The sequence below is a fragment of the Salmo trutta genome, chromosome 9 (genome assembly GCF_901001165.1).
Source record: "Salmo trutta chromosome 9, fSalTru1.1, whole genome shotgun sequence".
In the NCBI taxonomy this organism is placed as follows: Eukaryota; Metazoa; Chordata; class Actinopteri; order Salmoniformes; family Salmonidae; genus Salmo; species Salmo trutta.
This window is the reverse complement of record NC_042965.1, coordinates 41,309,849-41,329,736: the sequence shown is the minus strand read 5'-3', so window position 1 is coordinate 41,329,736 and position 19,888 is coordinate 41,309,849. Positions and strand designations below refer to the sequence as shown.

Sequence of the window (19,888 nt, the reverse complement as noted above, 5' to 3'; positions counted from 1 at the left end):
GAAGAGTGGCTTTGTCCTCCTTCGTTTTTGATGACAAATTTACCTCTATTACCAAAGAGCCCCTTCTGTCTACAGAAACCTACTATTGTGTACCTTAGCAGCTTCTGTCTACCAAAACCAACAATTGTGTACCGTAGCAGCTTCTGTCTACCAAAACCAACTATTGTGTACATTAGAACCTTCCGTCTACCATAACCAACTATTGTGTACCTTAGCACCCAGCTAGCAATGAGGAATCAGCCCAGAAGCGGCCCTCTTACTGGGGGCCAGAACTGATTGAATCGGCCCGTAATCGGGTGTCGGACTCGGCCCGGAATCAAAATGAATGACTGACCAGAATCGGCCCAAGTACGGGCCGTTTCCGTCAACCGAAATTCAGCTGACTTTGCCAGCATCTTACCAGAATCCCCCAGAAGTGGCCCGATGCAAATGTAAATAAATTAATGCAAACTTACCTGATTTAGTAATTTTAAACATTACTATTATACATTTTATGCATACAAATTATACCCATCCACCCCAAAAAATGGTTATGTCAGAGCAAACACCATACACCTGGTGACCGTGTCAGCATGCATGCACCTGGCCCGCCACAGGAGTTTACAGCGCGATGGGACAAAGACATCCCCGGCCGGGTCAAACCCTCCACTAATTCTGACAAGGCTAGGCCAATTGTGCGTCGCCTCATGGGTCTCCCGGTTGCTGCCAGCACAGGTATTGAACATGCATCCGCTGCAATGCAGTTTGCACTGCGATGCGATGCAGTGTCTTAGACCGCTGTGCCACTCGGGAGGCTCCAAACACAACATTTTTAACCTGATATGGATAGAGGGCAGTATTTTCACAGCCGGATGAAAAAATGTACCCGATTTAAACTGGTTACCACTCTTGCCCAGAAATGAGAATATGCATATTATTAGTAGATTTGGATAGAAAACACTCTGAAGTTTCTAAAACTGTTTGAATCGTGTCTGTGAGTATAACAGAACTCATATGGCAGGCAAAAACCTGAGAAAAATTCAACCAGGAAGTGTAGGATCTGAGAAATGTAGTTTTTCATTCTAGTCTCTTTCGAAACTACAGTATCTGTGCTGTTACGTTGCACTTTCTAAGGCTTCCATTGGCTGTCTAAAGCCTTCAGAAAGTGGATTGAGCCTTCTCCTGTCTCTGGGCAGAGTATAGGAGCTCAGTTACTGAGTGGTCTGCCTGAGGACAAAGAGATTGGATATGCGCGTTCCCGCGAGCACGCTGTTTTTTATTTTCCTCCTTGAATGAATACACTATTGTCCGGTTGGAATATTATCACAATTTTACGTTAAAAATACCCTAAAAATTGCTTCTAAGTACGGTAATGGAACATTTTCACTTTTAGTGTCTCGAAATGCGCTCGCACGTTACCCTTTGGATAGTGACCTGAACGCACGAACAAAACAGAGGTATTTGGACATAACTATGGATTATTTCGAACAAAAACGACATTTCTAATACAATATTTCTAATAGTAATTCTGAGTTTATGTTGCCCCGAACTTTGCGGGTGTCTCTCACCGTGACGGCGAGCTATGTACTCAGAATATTGAAAAATGTGCTTTTGCCGAAAAGTTATTTTAAAAACTGACACAGCGATTGCATAAAGGAGAATTCTTAAAATAATTGTTATGTATTTTGTCAACGTATATGATGAGTATTTTTGTAAATTCACCGGAAGTTTTTGGTGGGAATACATTTTGTGAACATCACGCGCCAATGTAAAAAGCTGTTTTTGGATATAAACATGAACTTGATTGAACAAAACATACATGTATTGTATAACATAATGTCCTAGTAGTGTCATCTGATGAAGATCATCAAAGGTTAGTGCTTCATTTAGCTGTGTTTTGGGTTTTATTGACAAATATGCTTGCTTGGAAAATGGCTGTGTGGTTATTTTGGTCTATGTACTCTCCTAACATAATCTAATGTTTTGCTTTCGCTGTAAAGCCTTTTTGAAATCGGAAAACGTGGTTGGATTCAGGAGAGGTTTATCTTTCAAATGGTGTAAAATAGTCCTATGTTTGAAAAATTGAAATGATTGGATTTTTGAGGTATTTGTATTTCGCACCATACGATCCCATTGGCTGTTGGCTAGGGGTTCCGATGACAGAACAGGGTTCCACTAGCGGAACGCCTAGATGCTGATCAATTGCCTTGCACAAACTATCAAAATAACAAAATACTACTTAAATAGGACTCTAAATTAAATCATTGAATTTACATGTTAATTGTATTTTTTGATCACAGAAACAAAGTATGGAAAAATAAATAAATAATGAAATGTTATATAAAGCAGCCCATGTAATCCTCTGCCAGAGATTAGCCCCAATTGGCCCGAGCCCCAAATAATACATTTGGGCCAGATAACTCACACCGGAATCGGCTCGAGCTCAATCCCCGCATCCTCGCCATAAGTAATACTGCCTAAGGCGGCCAAGACTTGGGCCACATGACATCGGCCGAGTCTGACTCTCAACCCAGTGCCCCGACTCTCAGCCGGAATCGGCCCAGATCCATTGTACCAAAACCTACTACCTTAGCAGCACTTCCCTTCATCTTTCTCTCCTCTTCCTAGAGCCACCTGGCCAAACCGAGTAATCGCGGAAGAAGGGCCTTGGTTAGGGAGGTGAGCAAGAACCCAATGGTCACTCTGACAGAGCTCGAGTGTTCCTCTGTGGAGATGGGAGAACCTTCCAGAAGTACAACCATCTCTGTAGCAATCCACCAATCAGGCCTTTATGGTAGAGTGGCCAGACAGAAACCACTCCTCAGTAAAAGGCACATGACAGCCCACTCTGAGTTTGCCAAAAGGCATCTAAAGGACTCTCAGACCATCAAAAACAAGATTCTCTTGACTGATGAAACCAAGGGCCATTCTTTGGCCTGAATGCCAAGCGTCACGTCTGGAGGAAACCTGGCACCATCCCTACCACTAAGCATGATGGTAGCAGCATTATGCTGTGGGGATGATTTTTAGTGGCAGGGACATGGAGACCAGTCAGGATTGAGGGAAGATGAACGGAGCAAAGTGCAGAGACATCCTTGATGAAAACCTGCTCCAGAGTTCAGGACCTCAGACTAGGGCGAAGGTTCACCATCCAACAGGACAATGACCCTAAGCCCACAGCCAAGACAACGCAGTAGTAGCTTTGGGACAAGACTCTGAATGTCCTTGAGTGGCCCAGCCAGAGACAGGCTTGATCCCGATCGAACATCTCTGGAGAGACCTGAAAATACCGTTGGAAGTCAGAAGTTTACATATACCTTAGCCAAATACATTTAAATTCAGTTTCACAATTCCTGACATTTAATCCTAGTAAAGATTCCCTGTCTTAGGACAGTTAGGATCACCACTATATTTTAAGAATGTGAAATGTCAGAATAATAGTAGAGAGAATTATTTATTTCAGCTTTTCTTTTCTTTCATCACATTCCCAGTGGGTCAGACGTTTACATACAATCAATGAGTATTTGGTAGCTTTGCCTTTAAATTGTTGAACTTGGGTCAAACGTATCGGGTAGCCTTCCACAAGCTTCCCACAATAAGTTGGGTGAATTTTATGAGTCAGGTTTGTAGGCCTCCTTGCTCGCACACACTTTTTCAGTTCTGCCCACAAATTTTCTACAGGATGGAGGTCAGGGCTTTGTGATGGCCACTCCAATACCTTGACTTTGTTATCCTTAAGCTATTTTGCCACAACTTTGGAAGTATGCTTGGGGTAATTGTCCATTTGGAAGACCCATTTGTGATCAAGCTTTAACATCCTGACTGATGTCTTGAGATGATGTTGACTGATGTCTTGTTTCATCAGACCAGAGGACATTTCTCCAAAAAGTACAATCTTTGTCCCCATGTGCAGTTGCAAACTGTAGTCTAGCTTTTTTATGGCGGTTTTGGAGCAGTGGCTTCTTCCTTGCTGAGTGGCCTTTCAAGTGACATTGATATAGGACTCGTTTTACTGTGGATATAGATACTTTTGTACCGGTTTCCTCCAGCATCTTCACAAGGTCCTTTGCTGTTGTTCTGGGATTGATTTTCACTTTTCGCACCAAAGTACGTGCATCTCTAGGAGACAGAACGCATCTCCTTCCTGAGCGGTATGACGGCTGCGTGGTCCCATGGTGTTTATACTTGAGTACTATTGTTTGTACAGATGAACATGGTACCTTCAGGCATTTGGAAATTGCTGCCAAGGATGAACCAGACTTGTGGAGACCTACAATTGCTTTTGGTCTTGGCTGATTTATTTTGTGATTCCCATGATGTCAAGCAAAGAGGCACTGAGTTTGAAGGTAGGCCTTGAAATACATCCACAGGAACACCTACAATTGACTCAAATTATGTCAATTAGCCTATCAGAAGCTTCTAAAGCCATGACATAATTTTCTGGAATTTTCCAAGCGGTTTAAAGGCACAGTCAACTTAGTGTACGTAAACGTCTGACCCACTGGAATTGTGATACAGTGAAATAATCTGTCTGTAAACAATTGTTTGAAAAATTACTTGTCATGCACAAAGTAGATGTCCTAACCGACTTTCCAAAACTATAGTTTGTTAACAAGAAATTTGTGGAGTGGTTGAAAAACGAGTTTGAATGACTCCCACATAAGTGTATGTAAACTTCCGACTTCAACTGTAGCTGTGCAGCAACACTCCCCGTCCAACCTGACAGAGCTTGAGAGGATCTGCAGAGAAGAAAGGGAGAAACTCCCTAAATACAGGTGTGTCAAGCTTTTATCGTCATACCCAGGAAAACTCGAGGCTGTAATTGCTGCCAAAGGTGCATCAGCAAAGTACTGAGTAAAGGGTCTGAATACTTATGTAAATGTGATATTTCAGTTGTTTTTTTAATACATTTTCAAACATTTCTATTAACCTGTTTGTGTAAAGGGTTCTACATGGAACTCAAAATGGTTCTTCATGGAACTCAAAAGGTTTCTACCTAGGACCAAAAAGGTTCTTCGAAGGGTTATCCTATGGGGACAGCCGAAGAACCCTTTTAGGTTCTAGATAACACCTTTCTCCCTAAGAGTGAACCTACCGTCAACCAATCATGTCAATGCGGAGCCCTCTGCATTGTTACAAAATTTGGGAGGCACAAGGGCATCACCTTAAAGCCAATTTCTGCTTGATCAGGCAATGTGGTCCGGACGCTACATATATAGGATGTGACGCAATTGCCTCTGGAGGCCAAATCGAGCTCTGTCTGGCGATGCCATGCACCTCCCATAGCTCCATATTGACATGATTGGTTGAAGGTAGGTGGGGGCGGTACATCCTGTATAAACACAAACTCACTTTCTTGACAACAGACATGGAGAACTTTGACAAAAGGCTATCAGAACAAGTTCACAAATAAACATAATACCTTGTGTAGGGATTTCAAAGACACAAAAATGTGTTTGAACTCCTAGAAAGAGATTGATGGGGATAGATGTGGTAAAGAAGTCAATGGATAGACCGTGGGGCATAGAAGGGACGCTGGATTGGCGCATATTCAACAAATCTAATCTAATAAATTGGTATTTGTTAAATCCATCATGATCGATGTATTTTAACAGGCCCCCAATGTGGTTACTAAAATCCAATGTGGATATAAGTTGTCCCTTTTCAAGTTTAGAAAAAGTGACTGCTAAATGCTAACTATCATTTGTATAAACTGGTAGCTTAGCTAGCATACAGAAGTCGGTGGTGGTAGTGATAGTTTTTAACTGTAATGCTGTTGGTTGATGACGATGACATGAACATGAACATGTTTTGAGGATGGGGTTGACATCCATAGAAGTATTATACTCAAATTTGTACCTCAACATAGTGTGAAATACACATATAAACAGTAGACTAAATGTATGCTAATTTTGCTATTTTTAATTGTGCAGAGATTAGTGATGGAGATGCAGGTGGAAAACGCTGCAGCCTTTTTACTTCATGCTATCTTGGCTGAGCTCCAATGTAAAGAACCAGGAAACGGACTCCTACATCTCAGAAGAGGTAAGTGTCTTATGTTTTAATTTAGCCAATTGCTTGTAATTAGATGGCTATAGAGCCCCACATTGGAGGTGTTCTAATACCCATAAAACCTAGCGGTCAAACAGGGAAATGCTTCCAATTGTTTTTCCTACATACATTTTTCCTATAGAGGATTTTTAGAAACACTTAAAATAAGATATGTGTTTCATGTGCTTACCCAGGTGTGCCGTTTTGATAACCCACTTTTCAAGCATGTATTTTGTTATGTCTGATCAGTGTTTGTAGCTGAAAAGCTTTTTGTGGATTTTTGTCTCGATTTACCTTTGTTTCATCTGGCTGTGACCACATTGGATAATAGTGCAATATTGCATACAGAGTTTTTAAGGAGACATAAAAAAAACAGCTCTGCTGAAACACTTGAGTCCTACTTGGATATACCTGGGAACCCTACCCTGCACTGGGGCATACACTGGGGCAATATCTGAGCAGACACCTGCCTACTGCTGCTTGACTTTGTGCCTCGGATGTTTTTGGCCAGTGTTGTGCCTTGGTTGTATTTATTGTGGGTTCTAGTGCTGGCTGACTTCTAGTCTGGGGTTGGGTTCTGGCTTGCTGCCTATAACTGTGGTGATCCTACAACCTGTGTGATTCAATCTAACTGACTATCACACTGTGTGGATTGATTAACTCTTAGCTGATTCCTCTCCAACCTATTTTATTTGTGTGGAATTTTTCCAAAATGGCGTCTCCCACTCTCCACCATACGGGGAAACTGCCGTTTTCCAAAATGGCGTCTCCCACTCTCCGCCACACGGGGAAACTGACGTTTTCCAGATTGGCGGCTACCACCTTCAAAGACTATGGTGAATGTTTCATTCCATGTAGGTGCGGCACCTATTTTGCACAGTTCCCGGGGTAATATTGGTCGTCCAAATTTCCAATGTGGAAACTGTCAGCTTATTGAGGAATCTATGTCTAATTTGGATGTCCAGAGGAAGCAAGTTGAGACATTGCACCATATCCTGGATAGGTCTCAATCTAAGACCTTTTCCTTCTCTACTCCTCAGCCTGGTCTTCGTGCCACTGCCTCACCACCATGTTGCCACTCTCTGACTGACTGGCCAGGGCTGCCCTGCAGAGACCCCTCCCTGGTGAAGTCACCTCTCCCCTCCCATCTCACCTGCCCTGCCCATCCTACCCAGACCTTCCATCCTGAACGTAGCTTGTTTGAGTTGGAGTTTCCATGTAACTTTAAAAATTGTAAAGGACTTGGGTTGATGCATCTGAACATTAAGAGCATACTTACTAAACTGGATTACAACAAGATCTGGGCTATACAGACAATCTGGACATTCTGGTATTGACTGAAACTTGGATCTCTGGGGACATTCTGGACTGATATTAATATTGAGGGTTATCATGTGCTGACAGACAGGGTAGAGGTGGTGGAGTGGCAATTTTTATTTAAAATTATTTCTCTCTCTTTACTGAAATCCATTATTTTTTGCTACTATCTTTAAGCCTTTGTCTAGCGGAACTTTTATAGGTATCCATAACTTTTATAGGTGTCTACCATCCTCCCTCTGCTAACCTTTGTGCAACTAATTAATTAATTAATTAACTAGTTTGTTGTCTTCTTTTACTAAATCAGAAGTTATTATCCTGGGTGACCTAAATTATGATTGGGAAATGCAGGCTTCAGACAATCTAATCCAGCTGATGACTAAGTCTACACGGTCTAACCCTAGAGATACTTCAAAGTCAAATCTAATTGATCTTATTTTAACAAATACACCAGAAAAATATGTTTTTACTGGTGTCTTCGCCCAAGACGTTAGTGACCATTGCCCAGTTGTTTGTGTTAGAGATATGAGAATATAAAAATCTTAGCCTTGTGTCATCACAAAGAGGAACTTTAAAAACTTCAGTGAACAGGCTTTTTTACATTATCTTTATTTTAGTGACCTTGATTGTATTTCAGCTATCCCTAAACCTGATTTAGCTTTGAGCCTCTTTTACACGCTCCCTTCAACAAATGAAGGGTTATAGGTAGATCGAATGCATGGTACACTCCGGAATTATCAGAAGTCAGTCATAAAAGAGATGATGCTTGGGTCAAGGCCAGGAGCAGAGACTTAGGCCCGGACTGGCAAGCAACTGAGGAATCATTGTGTAAAACAAATCAAAAAAGCTAAATCTTTTTTTTTTTTTTACTTTTTACCCCCTTTTTCATGACATCCAATTGGTAGTTACAGTCTTGTCCCATCGCTGCAACTCCCTCGGGAGAGGCGAAGGTCGAGAGCCATGCGTCCTCCGAAACACGACCCTGTCAAGCCGCACTGCTCGCTTAACCTGGAAGCCAGCCTCACCAATGTGTTGGAAGAAACACCATCCAACTGGTGACTGAAGTCAGGGTGCATACACCCAGCCCGTCACAAGGAGTTGCTAGAGCATGATGGGACAAGGAAATCCCGGCTAGCCGGCCAAACCCTCCCCTAACCCAGACAACGCTGGGCCAATTGTGCACCACCTCATGGGTCTCCCGGTCGCGGCCGTCTGAACATAGCCTGAGATCAAACCCGGGTCTGTAATGATTCCTTAAGCACTGCGATGCAGTGCCTTAGACCGCTGCACCACTCGGGAGGCAGAAAGGCTAAATCTGATTATTATGTAACCGCTCTTTCAGATTGTAATGGAAACCCGGCTAAATTCTGGGAACTTTCAAATCCCTGAAGGGTTCTACTTCCTCTTCTCTGCCATAACAAATTAATTCAGACACTGGCCTCATAATGGGAAAAAATGGCATCATTGATGCATTTAATCAACATTTCATTTCAGAGGGTTATCTCTCTTTCAAATGACTTCTAAGCCTATTTACAATGATATTGGCTGGATGCTGGTAGGAGACACTTGCTGAATGATCAGAGAAATGATAGTCAAAGCTTTTCTTTTAGGCTATTTACAGAAAAATAACTGCATTCATTACTACATTTAGCTAACATTAGATAGTTAATCCAGAGATTATTACCTTTGTCTCGATTTGGCAATCCTGTCCAGATCATCATGTAGTTCTTTATGATAGCCACATTAGCAGCTTCATTTTTGTGGGGTAAATATGGGCGAGAGAGAGATTTACATGGTTATCAGTACGTCACGCCAGGTTAAGCCAACACGAAACACAGCCCTTATTTTAAGTGTTTCTAAAATCCTCTATGGGAAACAAAGAATGGTGGAAAAACGATTGGAACCATTTCCCTGTTTGACCGCTAGGTGTTATGGGTATTATGACTCATCAATTAATTTATTGGATGTGTATGACAGCTCCTCGAAGCTCAAGAAGTACGAATGCTCTGACTTCTGCGGAGGCCGCATTGCAGCAAATGCTGTACGGTCACTTCTGATATCGGATTGACCATGCAGAGACGGAGCTCATTTTGACCTCTGCAATACTTCGGAGGCTTCGCAATTGCATCACACTCTCCATACGGAGCCTTTACACCACATTGCCAGATCAAACTGTAAATAAGCTATGATCAGATGAAGAATAAATAAGCTTTGATCAGATCAAAACTACAATGGTTCTGTGCTTTGATCAACTGATGCTGCTAAACTGTACATGCACTCAATGATTCTGTCCCATCTCATACTATGTCAACCTGGTCACAAGCTAGTATCACCGCAATGAAAAAAATTCAAAAATGTTATTTTTAATACATTTGCAAACATAAAAAAAAACTTTTTTCGCTTTGTCATTATGTGGTATTGTGTGTAGATTGATGAGGAAAAACATTGATTTAATCAATTTTAGAATAAGGCTGTAACGTAACAAAATGTGGAAAAAGTCTAGGGGTCTGAATACTTTCCGAATGCACTGTACATTACATTTACATTTTAGTCATTTAGCAGACACTCTTATCCAGAGCGATTTACACTAGTGAATGCATACATTTCATACATTTTTTCCCTGTACTGGTCCCCCGTGGGAATCGAACCCGCAACCCTGGCATTGCAAACACCATGCTCTACCAACTGAGCCACACGGGCACAAAAATGTGTGCACTCACTGTAAGTTTCTCTGGATAAGAGAGTCTGTTAAATGACTCAAATGTAAAACATACAGATTGTGTCAGAAAGAGTTACTTTCAACTTTTCAATGTTATTTAGGTAGTCTAAGCAAATGGAAGCTGATCAATGTATACATGTGTTGACGTGATGAGCTCAGTTGAAAGGAACACAGCTGGTTTCCAAAACGAAGCAGGGTACATAGAGGTAGTCATCTGGATGCCAGACTCGTTCTCATTGAAGTGCATCACCCCTCATATACCAGTAGGAGTCACTGTTCAGGCAAGAATCGTTGGACTGTGGCTTCCCTTTTTATTTCAATATACTGCTTTATTTAGGTTGATGGCATGGCATTAAAACAACGATATTGATTGAAATATACCATTTAACTATCAACATTGAAACAAGGTCGAATATGTCTAATCAAATATGAAATTAAACAATTTCAACCACCCAATATATAGTCTTTAGGATAACAAATGTTTTACATATCTACGTGAAATGTTTTACGCTATTTCTAAAAATAAAGTGATGATGATTATTAGATTGATGAAACAACCTGTTAATCAGATTAAGTCATTGTATTTAAGTTGTTGAAATTAGATGAAAACAGTACTAGTTGGGGACATATTCCAAATCCAAATGTGTTTTTCTACGTAGATTCCACGTCACAATATGTTGACAAATGACATTGAAACAACGGTGATTCAACCAGTGTATGCCCACTGGGGTAACACTTTACTGAGTGTATGCCCACTGGGGTAACAATTTACTATAGCACCGACCGGACCGACATCAAGTTCAGCCGCTCCACAAGCTAACAGCTAGCATACTAACTATGTCACTCTCCAATTGAGATATAGCCACTCCACAGGCTAACGGCTAGCATGCTAACCATGTTACTATCTCATTCAGGATGAGGTGGTCCACGGGCTAATGGATAGCATGCTAACCATTTCACTATCCCATTCAGGATGATAACTTATTCAGCCCTTGGATGAACAACACTGAACAGAAGATAGATCTTCTATCTCCTCTATAAAAAAAATAAATGTCTAACATCACAGGATCAAGTCCATAGTTTGTTTTTCAGCAAAAAGTGTATATAAAAAAAAATACATTGCTTGGTTTAAAGGCAAAAACACATTCATACAATCAGGATTTTGCTGGTGATAGCCTCCATCTTAACTCCCACAATCTTCTTCTTCTTCTTCTGTGGATTTTATATGACGGTTGGCAACCAACATGAAGGTGCATTACCGCCACCAACTGGAATGGAGTGTGGACCAGAGACAGGAAAGGTATAAATCCTACCAACTCCCTCCATGGTTAGTGTTGGAGTGTACAGTACATCTTTACACCTGTGTGATTGTATACTGGTATTATCACAGTGGGAGAGGAGAGGGCTTGTTGCTGGTGAGGATAGAAGAAGGCATAAAACCCACGACTCTGAGAGGTTTGGTCTGGCCTTTGGTTTAGTGCGTTCCTATGGCGTCACAGTACAAAGTCATACTGTAGTATACACTGAGTGGACAAAAAACATTAAGAACAGCTTCTGTTTCCATGACACAGACTGACCAGGTGAATCCAAGTGAAAGCTATGATCTCTTATTGATGTCACTTGTTAAATCCACTTCAATCGTTGTTGATGAAGGGGAAGAGACAGGTTAAAGGATTTTTAAGCCTTGAGACAATTGAGAAGGATTGTGTATGTGTGCCATTCAAAGGGTGATTGGGCAAGACAAAATATTGAAGTGCCTTTGAACAGGGTATGGTAGTATGTGCCAGGTGCATCTGTTTGTGTCAAGAACTGCAACGCTGCTGGCTTTTTCACGCTCAACAGTTTCCCATGTGTATCAAGAATGGTCCACCACCCAAAGGATATCCAGCCAACTTGACACAACTGTGGGAAGCATTGGAGTTAACATGGACCAGCATTCCTGTGGAACGCTTTCGATACCTTGTAGAGTCCATACCCCGACTCATTGAGGCTGTTCTGAAAGGGCAAAAGGTGGTGGGGGGGTGCGACTCAATATTTGTAAGGTGTTCTTAATGTTTTAATGTCTTAATGTTCCTATGGTGTCACAGCACTGAGTACAAAGTCATACTGTAGTATACAATCGTATGTTGTCACAGTACTGGGTACTGAGTCATACTGTAGTATACAATCCTATGGTGTCACAGCACTGGGTACTGAGTCATACTGTAGTATACAATCCTATGGTGTCACAGCACTGAGTACTGAGTCATACTGTAGTATACAATCCTATGGTGTCACGGCACTGAGTACTGAGTCATAGTGTAGTATAGTGTAATAGTTTATCCTCAGTTGACAGACAATATAGCATACAGTTGACCTGTAGAGGTATGTTTCCCCATGACAACAGCCCTGATGGGACACAAGGCCAATGATCGGAACAGGAGAAGTTCGTTTCCCCATGACAACAGCCCTGATGGGACACAAGGCCAATGATCGGAACAGGAGAAGTTCGTTTCCCCATGACAACAGCCCTGATGGGACACAAGGCCAATGATCGGAACAGGAGAGGTTTGTTTCCCCATGACAACAGTCCTGATGGGACACAAGGCCAATGATCGGAATGGGAGAGGTTCGTTTCCCCATGACAACAGTCCTGATGGGACACAAGGCCAATGATCGGAACAGGAGAGGTTTGTTTCCCCATGACAACAGTCCTGATGGGACACAAGGCCAATGATCGGAATGGGAGAGGTTCGTTTCCCCATGACAACAGCCCTGATGGGACACAAGGCCAATGATCGGAAGAGGAGAGGCAATGAAGCGGGGGGAAAAAAGAGTGTGACCAACCAGACACGAGGGTCTGTCTTTGGAACGCTTCGACAAGTCAGTCGTCATAGAGATTTGTGTGTACAGTATGTGTCAATGTTTAGGATATATATTTTTTGCATATCACACCCCCTGATTTGGTCCTCTGTAAACAACAACTCCTCCACATCCTCTTCCTCTCTTCCCTCAGAAGGAGGGGTCTCACACTGTACAGTACTTCAGAAGGCGTGGTCTCGCACTGTACAGTACTTCAGAAGGCGGAGTCTCGCACCATCCGGTACATCTGTAGTGATGTCACCTCCACGTCCTGTGGTCTGGAGTTCAGAGCGTTCCCAGTAGGGCTGTATCCTGCCGAGCGGCCCATGGGGCTGAACCCCATGGTGCGCCCCAGAGGGGTGAAAGCGGTGGAGCGCGTGATGGCAGGACGGCGCAGGAAATGGTTGGACGTCACCAGGTCCCCGTAGCCCTGCGCGTGCGAGAAGGCGTATCCGGAGCGGCGGGAGCTGGTACGGCGCATCCTGGTTCGTCGTGCTGGGAGAGGGGGCGTGGCCTTGGCCTGTCTCACCTTGAACATCACCTGGTAGGGAGGAGTAGGACAGGAGAGCAGAGTTTAAAATTAGAAAGTATTGTAGGTCAGTAATGATTGTTCTTTCTATAAATAAAGGTAAAGTAAAAATAATAAGGAATACAGGCGAACAAAAACAACAATAGCAGGGAATACAACCCTTAAAGGTCCCGGTCTTTCTGATTCCCATGTAAAATACCCTTTTGAGTGATTAAAATATCCCCCTAAAATTTGTTTTGGATAGAAATGCTAAATACCAGGAAGTTTGAAAAGACAGGACAAGTGGGCGGGGAGTTTACATTCATGAGCTCGCCTTGACTGACAGCTCTTTGAAACGCCAACGTCAAGCAACTTAGATGCAGTGTTGCAGTAAAAACATCTCATGCAAATTTGGTGATAAACAAAAGCAACTCAAACAACATTGAAATTGCATCAATGATGTCAAATGTTTTATACGTCTCCCGTTTGGCGTGTCTCTTGTGATGCGATTCACAGCAGCACTGACGGATGTGTTGACATGACAACTACATTAGAGTTTTGAACGACCCTTGCCCCCACTAGTGTTCCATCAAATCAAATCAAATGTATTTATAAAGCCCTTCTTACATCAGCTGATATCTCAAAGTGCTGTACAGAAACCCAGCCTAAATCCCCAAACAGCAAGCAATGCAGGTGTAGAAGCACGGTGGCTAGGAAAAACTCCCTAGAAAGGCCAGAACCTAGGAAGAAACCTAGAGAGGAACCAGGCTATGAGGGGTGGCCAGTCCTCTTCTGGCTGTGCCGGGTGGAGATTATAACAACTACATAAGACTTTTGAACAACCCTTGCCCCCACTGTTGTTCCATGCCACAGTAACTAGTAACCAGTAACTAGCTAACACCAGACACAGATGAAACGGGAAACATATACAGTAAGTATCTTTGCCATAGATTAATAGGGTCAACTTTTAATTATATTGTGGCTGACACCCTAAAGTCAAATGTTGGCACCAGTAGAGTAGCTATCTAGCTATGTAAACCACGCCTCTCTGCAAACACACCTTCTCCGATGTCGGTTACAAGGCGGTGCTTATTTAAATGAGGTAAAAGAATATCATGTTACCATTGGTTTATTAAAATGAGAGTTAGGGTGATGTTACCCTATCCCGTGAATCCAAGTGTTTGACACAGGGGAGGGGACCAGTAACTTTATGATCGAACTTTATCAGTTTAGAAGCAACCATCATTTTTCATACTTCGATCTGCTTTCATCTAAATATCATCCAAATTTCCAATTTGACCGTTCATGACCTTTAATAAATGTAGTAATCCCCAAAACCAGAGTGTGATTGGTCAGTGGTTCCTAGAAGACAGCATGTGGTTGGTCAGTTTTCCCACCTTGTCGTTGATGGTGGGGCGGAGCTGTATCAACAGGAAGCGGTAGGCGACCACAGGAAGTACACAGAGGATGGAGGTGAGCAGGATGGTCAGCCACACGTTGGGCTGGTTCAGGGAGTTCCTGGCTGTGCCTGATGCAGTGGAGACACACACACACACACACACACACACCTTCAACATGAATGTAAACCACACTGCTTACTCATATCTTACTCCTTCAGCTCTATGAGCTAGGAGCTAGAGTTTGTCTCGGGTCAAGATAGTGTTTCATGACGAGTTGTGTACAATGACTTACATTTTTATTTCTGTCATTGTAAATAAGAATTTGCTCTTAACTGACTAGACTAGTTAAATAAAGTTTAAATGTAAAAAAAATGTAATGGGTAGTGTAGTGTAGTGTTGTGTAGGGTTGTAGTGTAGTGTAGTGTTGTAGTGTAGTGTAGTGTTGTGTAGGGTTGTAGTGTAGTGTAGTAGTGTAGTGTAGTGTTGTGTAGGGTTGTAGTGTAGTGTAGTGTTGTAGTGTAGTGTAGTGTTGTGTAGGGTTGTAGTGTAGTGTAGTGTTGTAGTGTAGTGTAGTGTTGTGTAGGGTTGTAGTGTAGTGTTGTGTTGTAGTGTAGTGTAGTGTTGTGTAGGGTTGTAGTGTAGTGTAGTGTTGTAGTGTAGTGTAGTGTAGTGTAGGGTTGTAGTGTAGTGTTGTGTAGGGTTGTAGTGTAGTGTTGGGTAGTGTAGTGTAGTGTAGTGTTGGGTTGTAGTGTAGAGTTGTAGTGTAGTGTTGGGTAGTGTTGGGTAGTGTAGTGTAGTGATGGGTAGTGTTGGGTAGTGTAGTGTAGTGTTGGGTAGTGTAGTGTAGTGTTGGGTAGTGTAGTGTAGTGATGGGTAGTGTAGTGTAGTGTTGTGTATGGTTGTGTAGGGTTGTAGTGTAGTGTAGTGTAGTGTTGGGTAGTGTAGTGTAGTGTTGGGTAGTGTAGTGTAGGGTAGTGTAGTGTAGTGATGGGTAGTGTTGGGTAGTGTAGTGTAGTGTTGGGTAGTGTAGTGTAGTGTTGGGTAGTGTAGTGTAGTGTTGGGTAGTGTAGTGTAGTGATGGGTAGTGTAGTGTAGTGATGGGTAGTGTAGTGTAGTGATGGGTAGTGTAGTGTAGTGATGGGTAGTGTAGTGTAGTGATGGGTAGTGTAGTGTAGTGTAGTGTATGGTTGTGTAGGGTTGTAGTGTAGTGTAGTGTAGTGATGGGTAGTGTAGTGTTGGGTAGTGTTGGGTAGTGTAGTGTTGGGTAGTGATGGGTAGTGTAGTGTTGGGTAGTGTTGGGTAGTGTAGTGTTGGGTAGTGATGGGTAGTGTAGTGTTGGGTATGGTTGTGTAGGGTTGTAGTGTAGTGTAGTGTAGTGTTGTGTATGGTTGTGTAGGGTTGTAGTGTAGTGTTGGGTAGTGTAGTGTTGGGTAGTGTTGGGTAGTGTAGTGTTGGGTAGTGATGGGTAGTGTAGTGTTGGGTAGTGTAGTGTTGGGTAGTGATGGGTAGTGTAGTGTAGTGTTGGGTAGTGTAGTGTAGTGTAGTGTTGTGTATGGTTGTGTAGGGTTGTAGTGTAGTGTAGTGTAGTGTAGTGTAGTGTTGTGTATGGTTGTGTAGGGTTGTAGTGTAGTGTTGGGTAGTGTAGTGTTGGGTAGTGTAGTGTTGGGTAGTGTTGGGTAGTGTAGTGTAGTGTTGGGTAGTGTAGTGTAGTGTTGGGTAGTGTTGGGTAGTGTTGGGTAGGGTAGTGTAGTGTTGGGTAGTGTAGTGTTGGGTAGTGTTGGGTAGTGTAGTGTTGGGTAGTGTAGTGTAGTGTTGGGTAGTGTAGTGTTGGGTAGTGTAGTGTTGGGTAGTGTTGGGTAGTGTAGGGTAGTGTTGGGTAGTGTAGTGTTGGGTAGTGTAGTGTTGGGTAGTGTAGTGTAGTGATGGGTAGTGTAGTGTATGGTTGTGTTGGGTAGTGTAGTGTAGTGTAGTGTAGTGTAGTGTAGTGTAGTGTAGTGTTGGGTAGTGTAGTGTTGGGTAGTGTAGTGTAGTGATGGGTAGTGTAGTGTACAGTGTGGTGATGGGTAGTGTAGTGTACAGTGTGGTGATGGGTAGTGTAGTGTACAGTGTGGTGATGGGTAGTGTAGTGAACAGTGTGGTGATGGGTAGTGTAGTGTACAGTGTGGTGATGGGTAGTGTAGTGTACAGTGTGGTGATGGGTAGTGTAGTGTAGTGATGGGTAGTGTAGTGTTGGGTAGTGTAGTGTAGTGATGGGTAGTGTAGTGTTGGGTAGTGTTGGGTAGTGATGGGTAGTGTAGGGTAGTGTAGTGTTGGGTAGTGTAGTGTTGGGTAGTGTTGGGTAGTGATGGGTAGTGTAGGGTAGTGTAGTGTTGGGTAGTGTAGTGTTGGGTAGTGTAGTGTAGTGATGGGTAGTGTAGTGTTGGGTAGTGTTGGGTAGTGATGGGTAGTGTAGGGTAGTGTAGTGTTGGGTAGTGTAGTGTTGGGTAGTGTTGGGTAGTGATGGGTAGTGTAGGGTAGTGTAGTGTTGGGTAGTGTAGTGTAGTGATGGGTAGTGTAGTGTTGGGTAGTGTTGGGTAGTGATGGGTAGTGTAGGGTAGTGTAGTGTTGGGTAGTGTAGTGTTGGGTAGTGTAGTGTAGTGATGGGTAGTGTAGTGTTGGGTAGTGTTGGGTAGTGATGGGTAGTGTAGTGTAGTGTAGTGTTGGGTAGTGTAGTGTTGGGTAGTGTTGGGTAGTGATGGGTAGTGTAGGGTAGTGTAGTGTTGGGTAGTGTAGTGTTGGGTAGTGTAGTGTAGTGATGGGTAGTGTAGTGTTGGGTAGTGTAGTGTAGTGATGGGTAGTGTAGTGTAGTGTTGGGTAGTGTAGTGTAGTGTTGGGTAGTGTAGTGTAGTGATGGGTAGTGTAGTGTAGTGATGGCTCACCGATGAAGGGGAAGGATGCAGGGAAGTTGATATGCGTGCCGTTACTGTACATGCTGAAGGTGACAACAAAGTACATGGCCAGACTCCCCCACACAAAGAACTGGTTCACCGCTGTCCAGTAGGACATGTCCAGACACAGCTACAGGGAGGGGGGGGGGGGGGGGGGGGGGGGGGGTTAGGACCGTCCTCTTGCAAGATACAGCAAATAGACAAATGACAATAAATAACTGACGAATAAACACCAGAGGCGGATAAACAGACGGACAAACAACTGTCCATGGACAGACCGTTGGCTATTCAGTCAGGCCAGGTACAGGCAGTTTACATATCCCGATGAACTCAAAGTTCAGAGATTCTACCTTGATCTATGTTTCCAGTAGTTTAATGTGTTGTACTGTACTGTACCTGTATGCAGACGGTGATGACCAGACAGGTCTGGGCCAGCAGGGCGAAGGACTGGTAGTCAGCAATGTCTCGCCCGTCGTCTCGGACCGTGTCATACATGGCAGCATAGGGGATGAAGAACAGCACTACAGAGCTGTAGACACTGTGGAGGGCACACTTAAAGAAGGCTGTCTTACTGAAGTACTGATTCAGCTGGCCTGGAACGTACAGGTTGGGGTGCTGAAAACTCCATATGTCATTCACATCCTGGACACCAGAGGGAGACAGAGATAGATACACTGGTAATCCTGTGTTCTCTTACCTGGTCAAACAGACTCATGCCTAGTCAAATCAAATCAAATTGTATTAGTCACATGTGCCGAATACAACAGGTGTAGACCTTGCAGTGAAATGCTTACTTACGAGCCCCTAACCAACAGTGCAGTTTAAAAAAATATGGATAAGAATAAGAGATAAAAGTAACAAGTAATTAAAGAGGAGCAGTAAAGAATAATATATACAGGGGGGTGCCGGTACAGAGTCAATGTGCGGGGGGCACCGGTTAGTTGAGGTAGTATGTACATGTAGGTAGAGTTAATATAGGTAATGCTGTGTTCTCTTACCTGATCTAACAGACTCATGCCCAGTACAGGAAGTGCTGTGTTCTCTTACATGGTCTAACAGACTCATGCCCAGTACAGAAAGTGCTGTGTAGACCAGGTTATACAGACTCATGCCCAGTACAGGAAGTGCTGTGTTCTCTTACATGGTCAAACAGACTCATGCCCAGTACAGGAAGTGCTGTGTTCTCTTACCTGATCTAACAGACTCATGCCCAGTACAGGAAGTGCTGTGTTCTCTTACCTGGTCTAACAGACTCATGCCCAGTACAGGAAGTGCTGTGTTCTCTTACCTGGTCAAACAGACTCATGCCTAGTACAGGAAGTGCTGTGTTCTCTTACCTGGTCAAACAGACTCATGCCCAGTACAGGAAGTGCTGTGTAGACCAGGTTATACAGACTCATGCCTAGTACAGGAAGTGCTGTGTTCTCTTACATGGTCTAACAGACTCATGCCCAGTACAGGAAGTGCTGTGTTCTCTTACCTGGTCTAACAGACTCATGCCTAGTACAGGAAGTGCTGTGTTCTCTTACCTGGTCAAACAGACTCATGCCTAGTACAGGAAGTGCTGTGTAGACCAGGTTATACAGAGTGATGAACCACTCATCATACACCGTCTGGAAGACATGAGACATGAAAATGACATGAGAAAAATTACATGAAAATTGATGTGAACACTGAATATTTGTTAAAGCAATATGTACATACAATAGGTATAGACTGTACATACAATAGGTATATACTGTAGGAGTTGAATTGGGTGAAGGGTTGGATAGAGTTATTGAAATAAAAACCATGAGAGGGTCCCCCCCCCCTCGCCTCTCTCTCCCCTCTCCCTCTTACCTGTGCTGAGAAGCCGCAGAAGAAGGCGTACCAGAAGTGGACGAAGGTAAAGGTGAAGTTCTTGTAGAAGAAGTAGCGCAGAAACTTACACATCCTCAGGTAGGACCAGCGGCCGTGGACCAGGAGGAGGCGCTGTAAGAGGACATTTTAAATGGCTCCACACTTTACAGCAAAACAACTAAATTCAAACAATAAAAACAAATAATAAAAGAGATGAATAAAATAAGGTAAAAGGTCCCTGGTGTGTGGCGCTCTTACCTCTAGGAAGCGGAACTGAGCGAAGGAGTAGTCTGAGGACAGAACTGCC

General features: G+C 43.2%; 1 protein-coding gene across 1 annotated transcript in view; it reads right to left on the bottom strand.

Moving 5' to 3' along the window:
- Nucleotides 1-12,365: 12,365 nt before the first annotated feature.
- LOC115199669 (phospholipid-transporting ATPase ID) overlaps nucleotides 12,366-19,888 on the bottom strand; it is a 35,086-nt gene continuing 27,563 nt past the window's right edge. The window contains exons 18-24 of the mRNA XM_029761975.1: nucleotides 19,840-19,883; nucleotides 19,582-19,713; nucleotides 19,272-19,355; nucleotides 18,139-18,384; nucleotides 17,734-17,872; nucleotides 14,813-14,943; nucleotides 12,366-13,448 (exon numbers count right to left, since the gene is read on the bottom strand). Of these exons, the coding sequence (XP_029617835.1) occupies nucleotides 13,122-13,448; nucleotides 14,813-14,943; nucleotides 17,734-17,872; nucleotides 18,139-18,384; nucleotides 19,272-19,355; nucleotides 19,582-19,713; nucleotides 19,840-19,883 (1,103 nt within the window). The 3' untranslated portion in view covers nucleotides 12,366-13,121. The remainder of the gene's footprint in view (nucleotides 13,449-14,812; nucleotides 14,944-17,733; nucleotides 17,873-18,138; nucleotides 18,385-19,271; nucleotides 19,356-19,581; nucleotides 19,714-19,839; nucleotides 19,884-19,888) is intronic.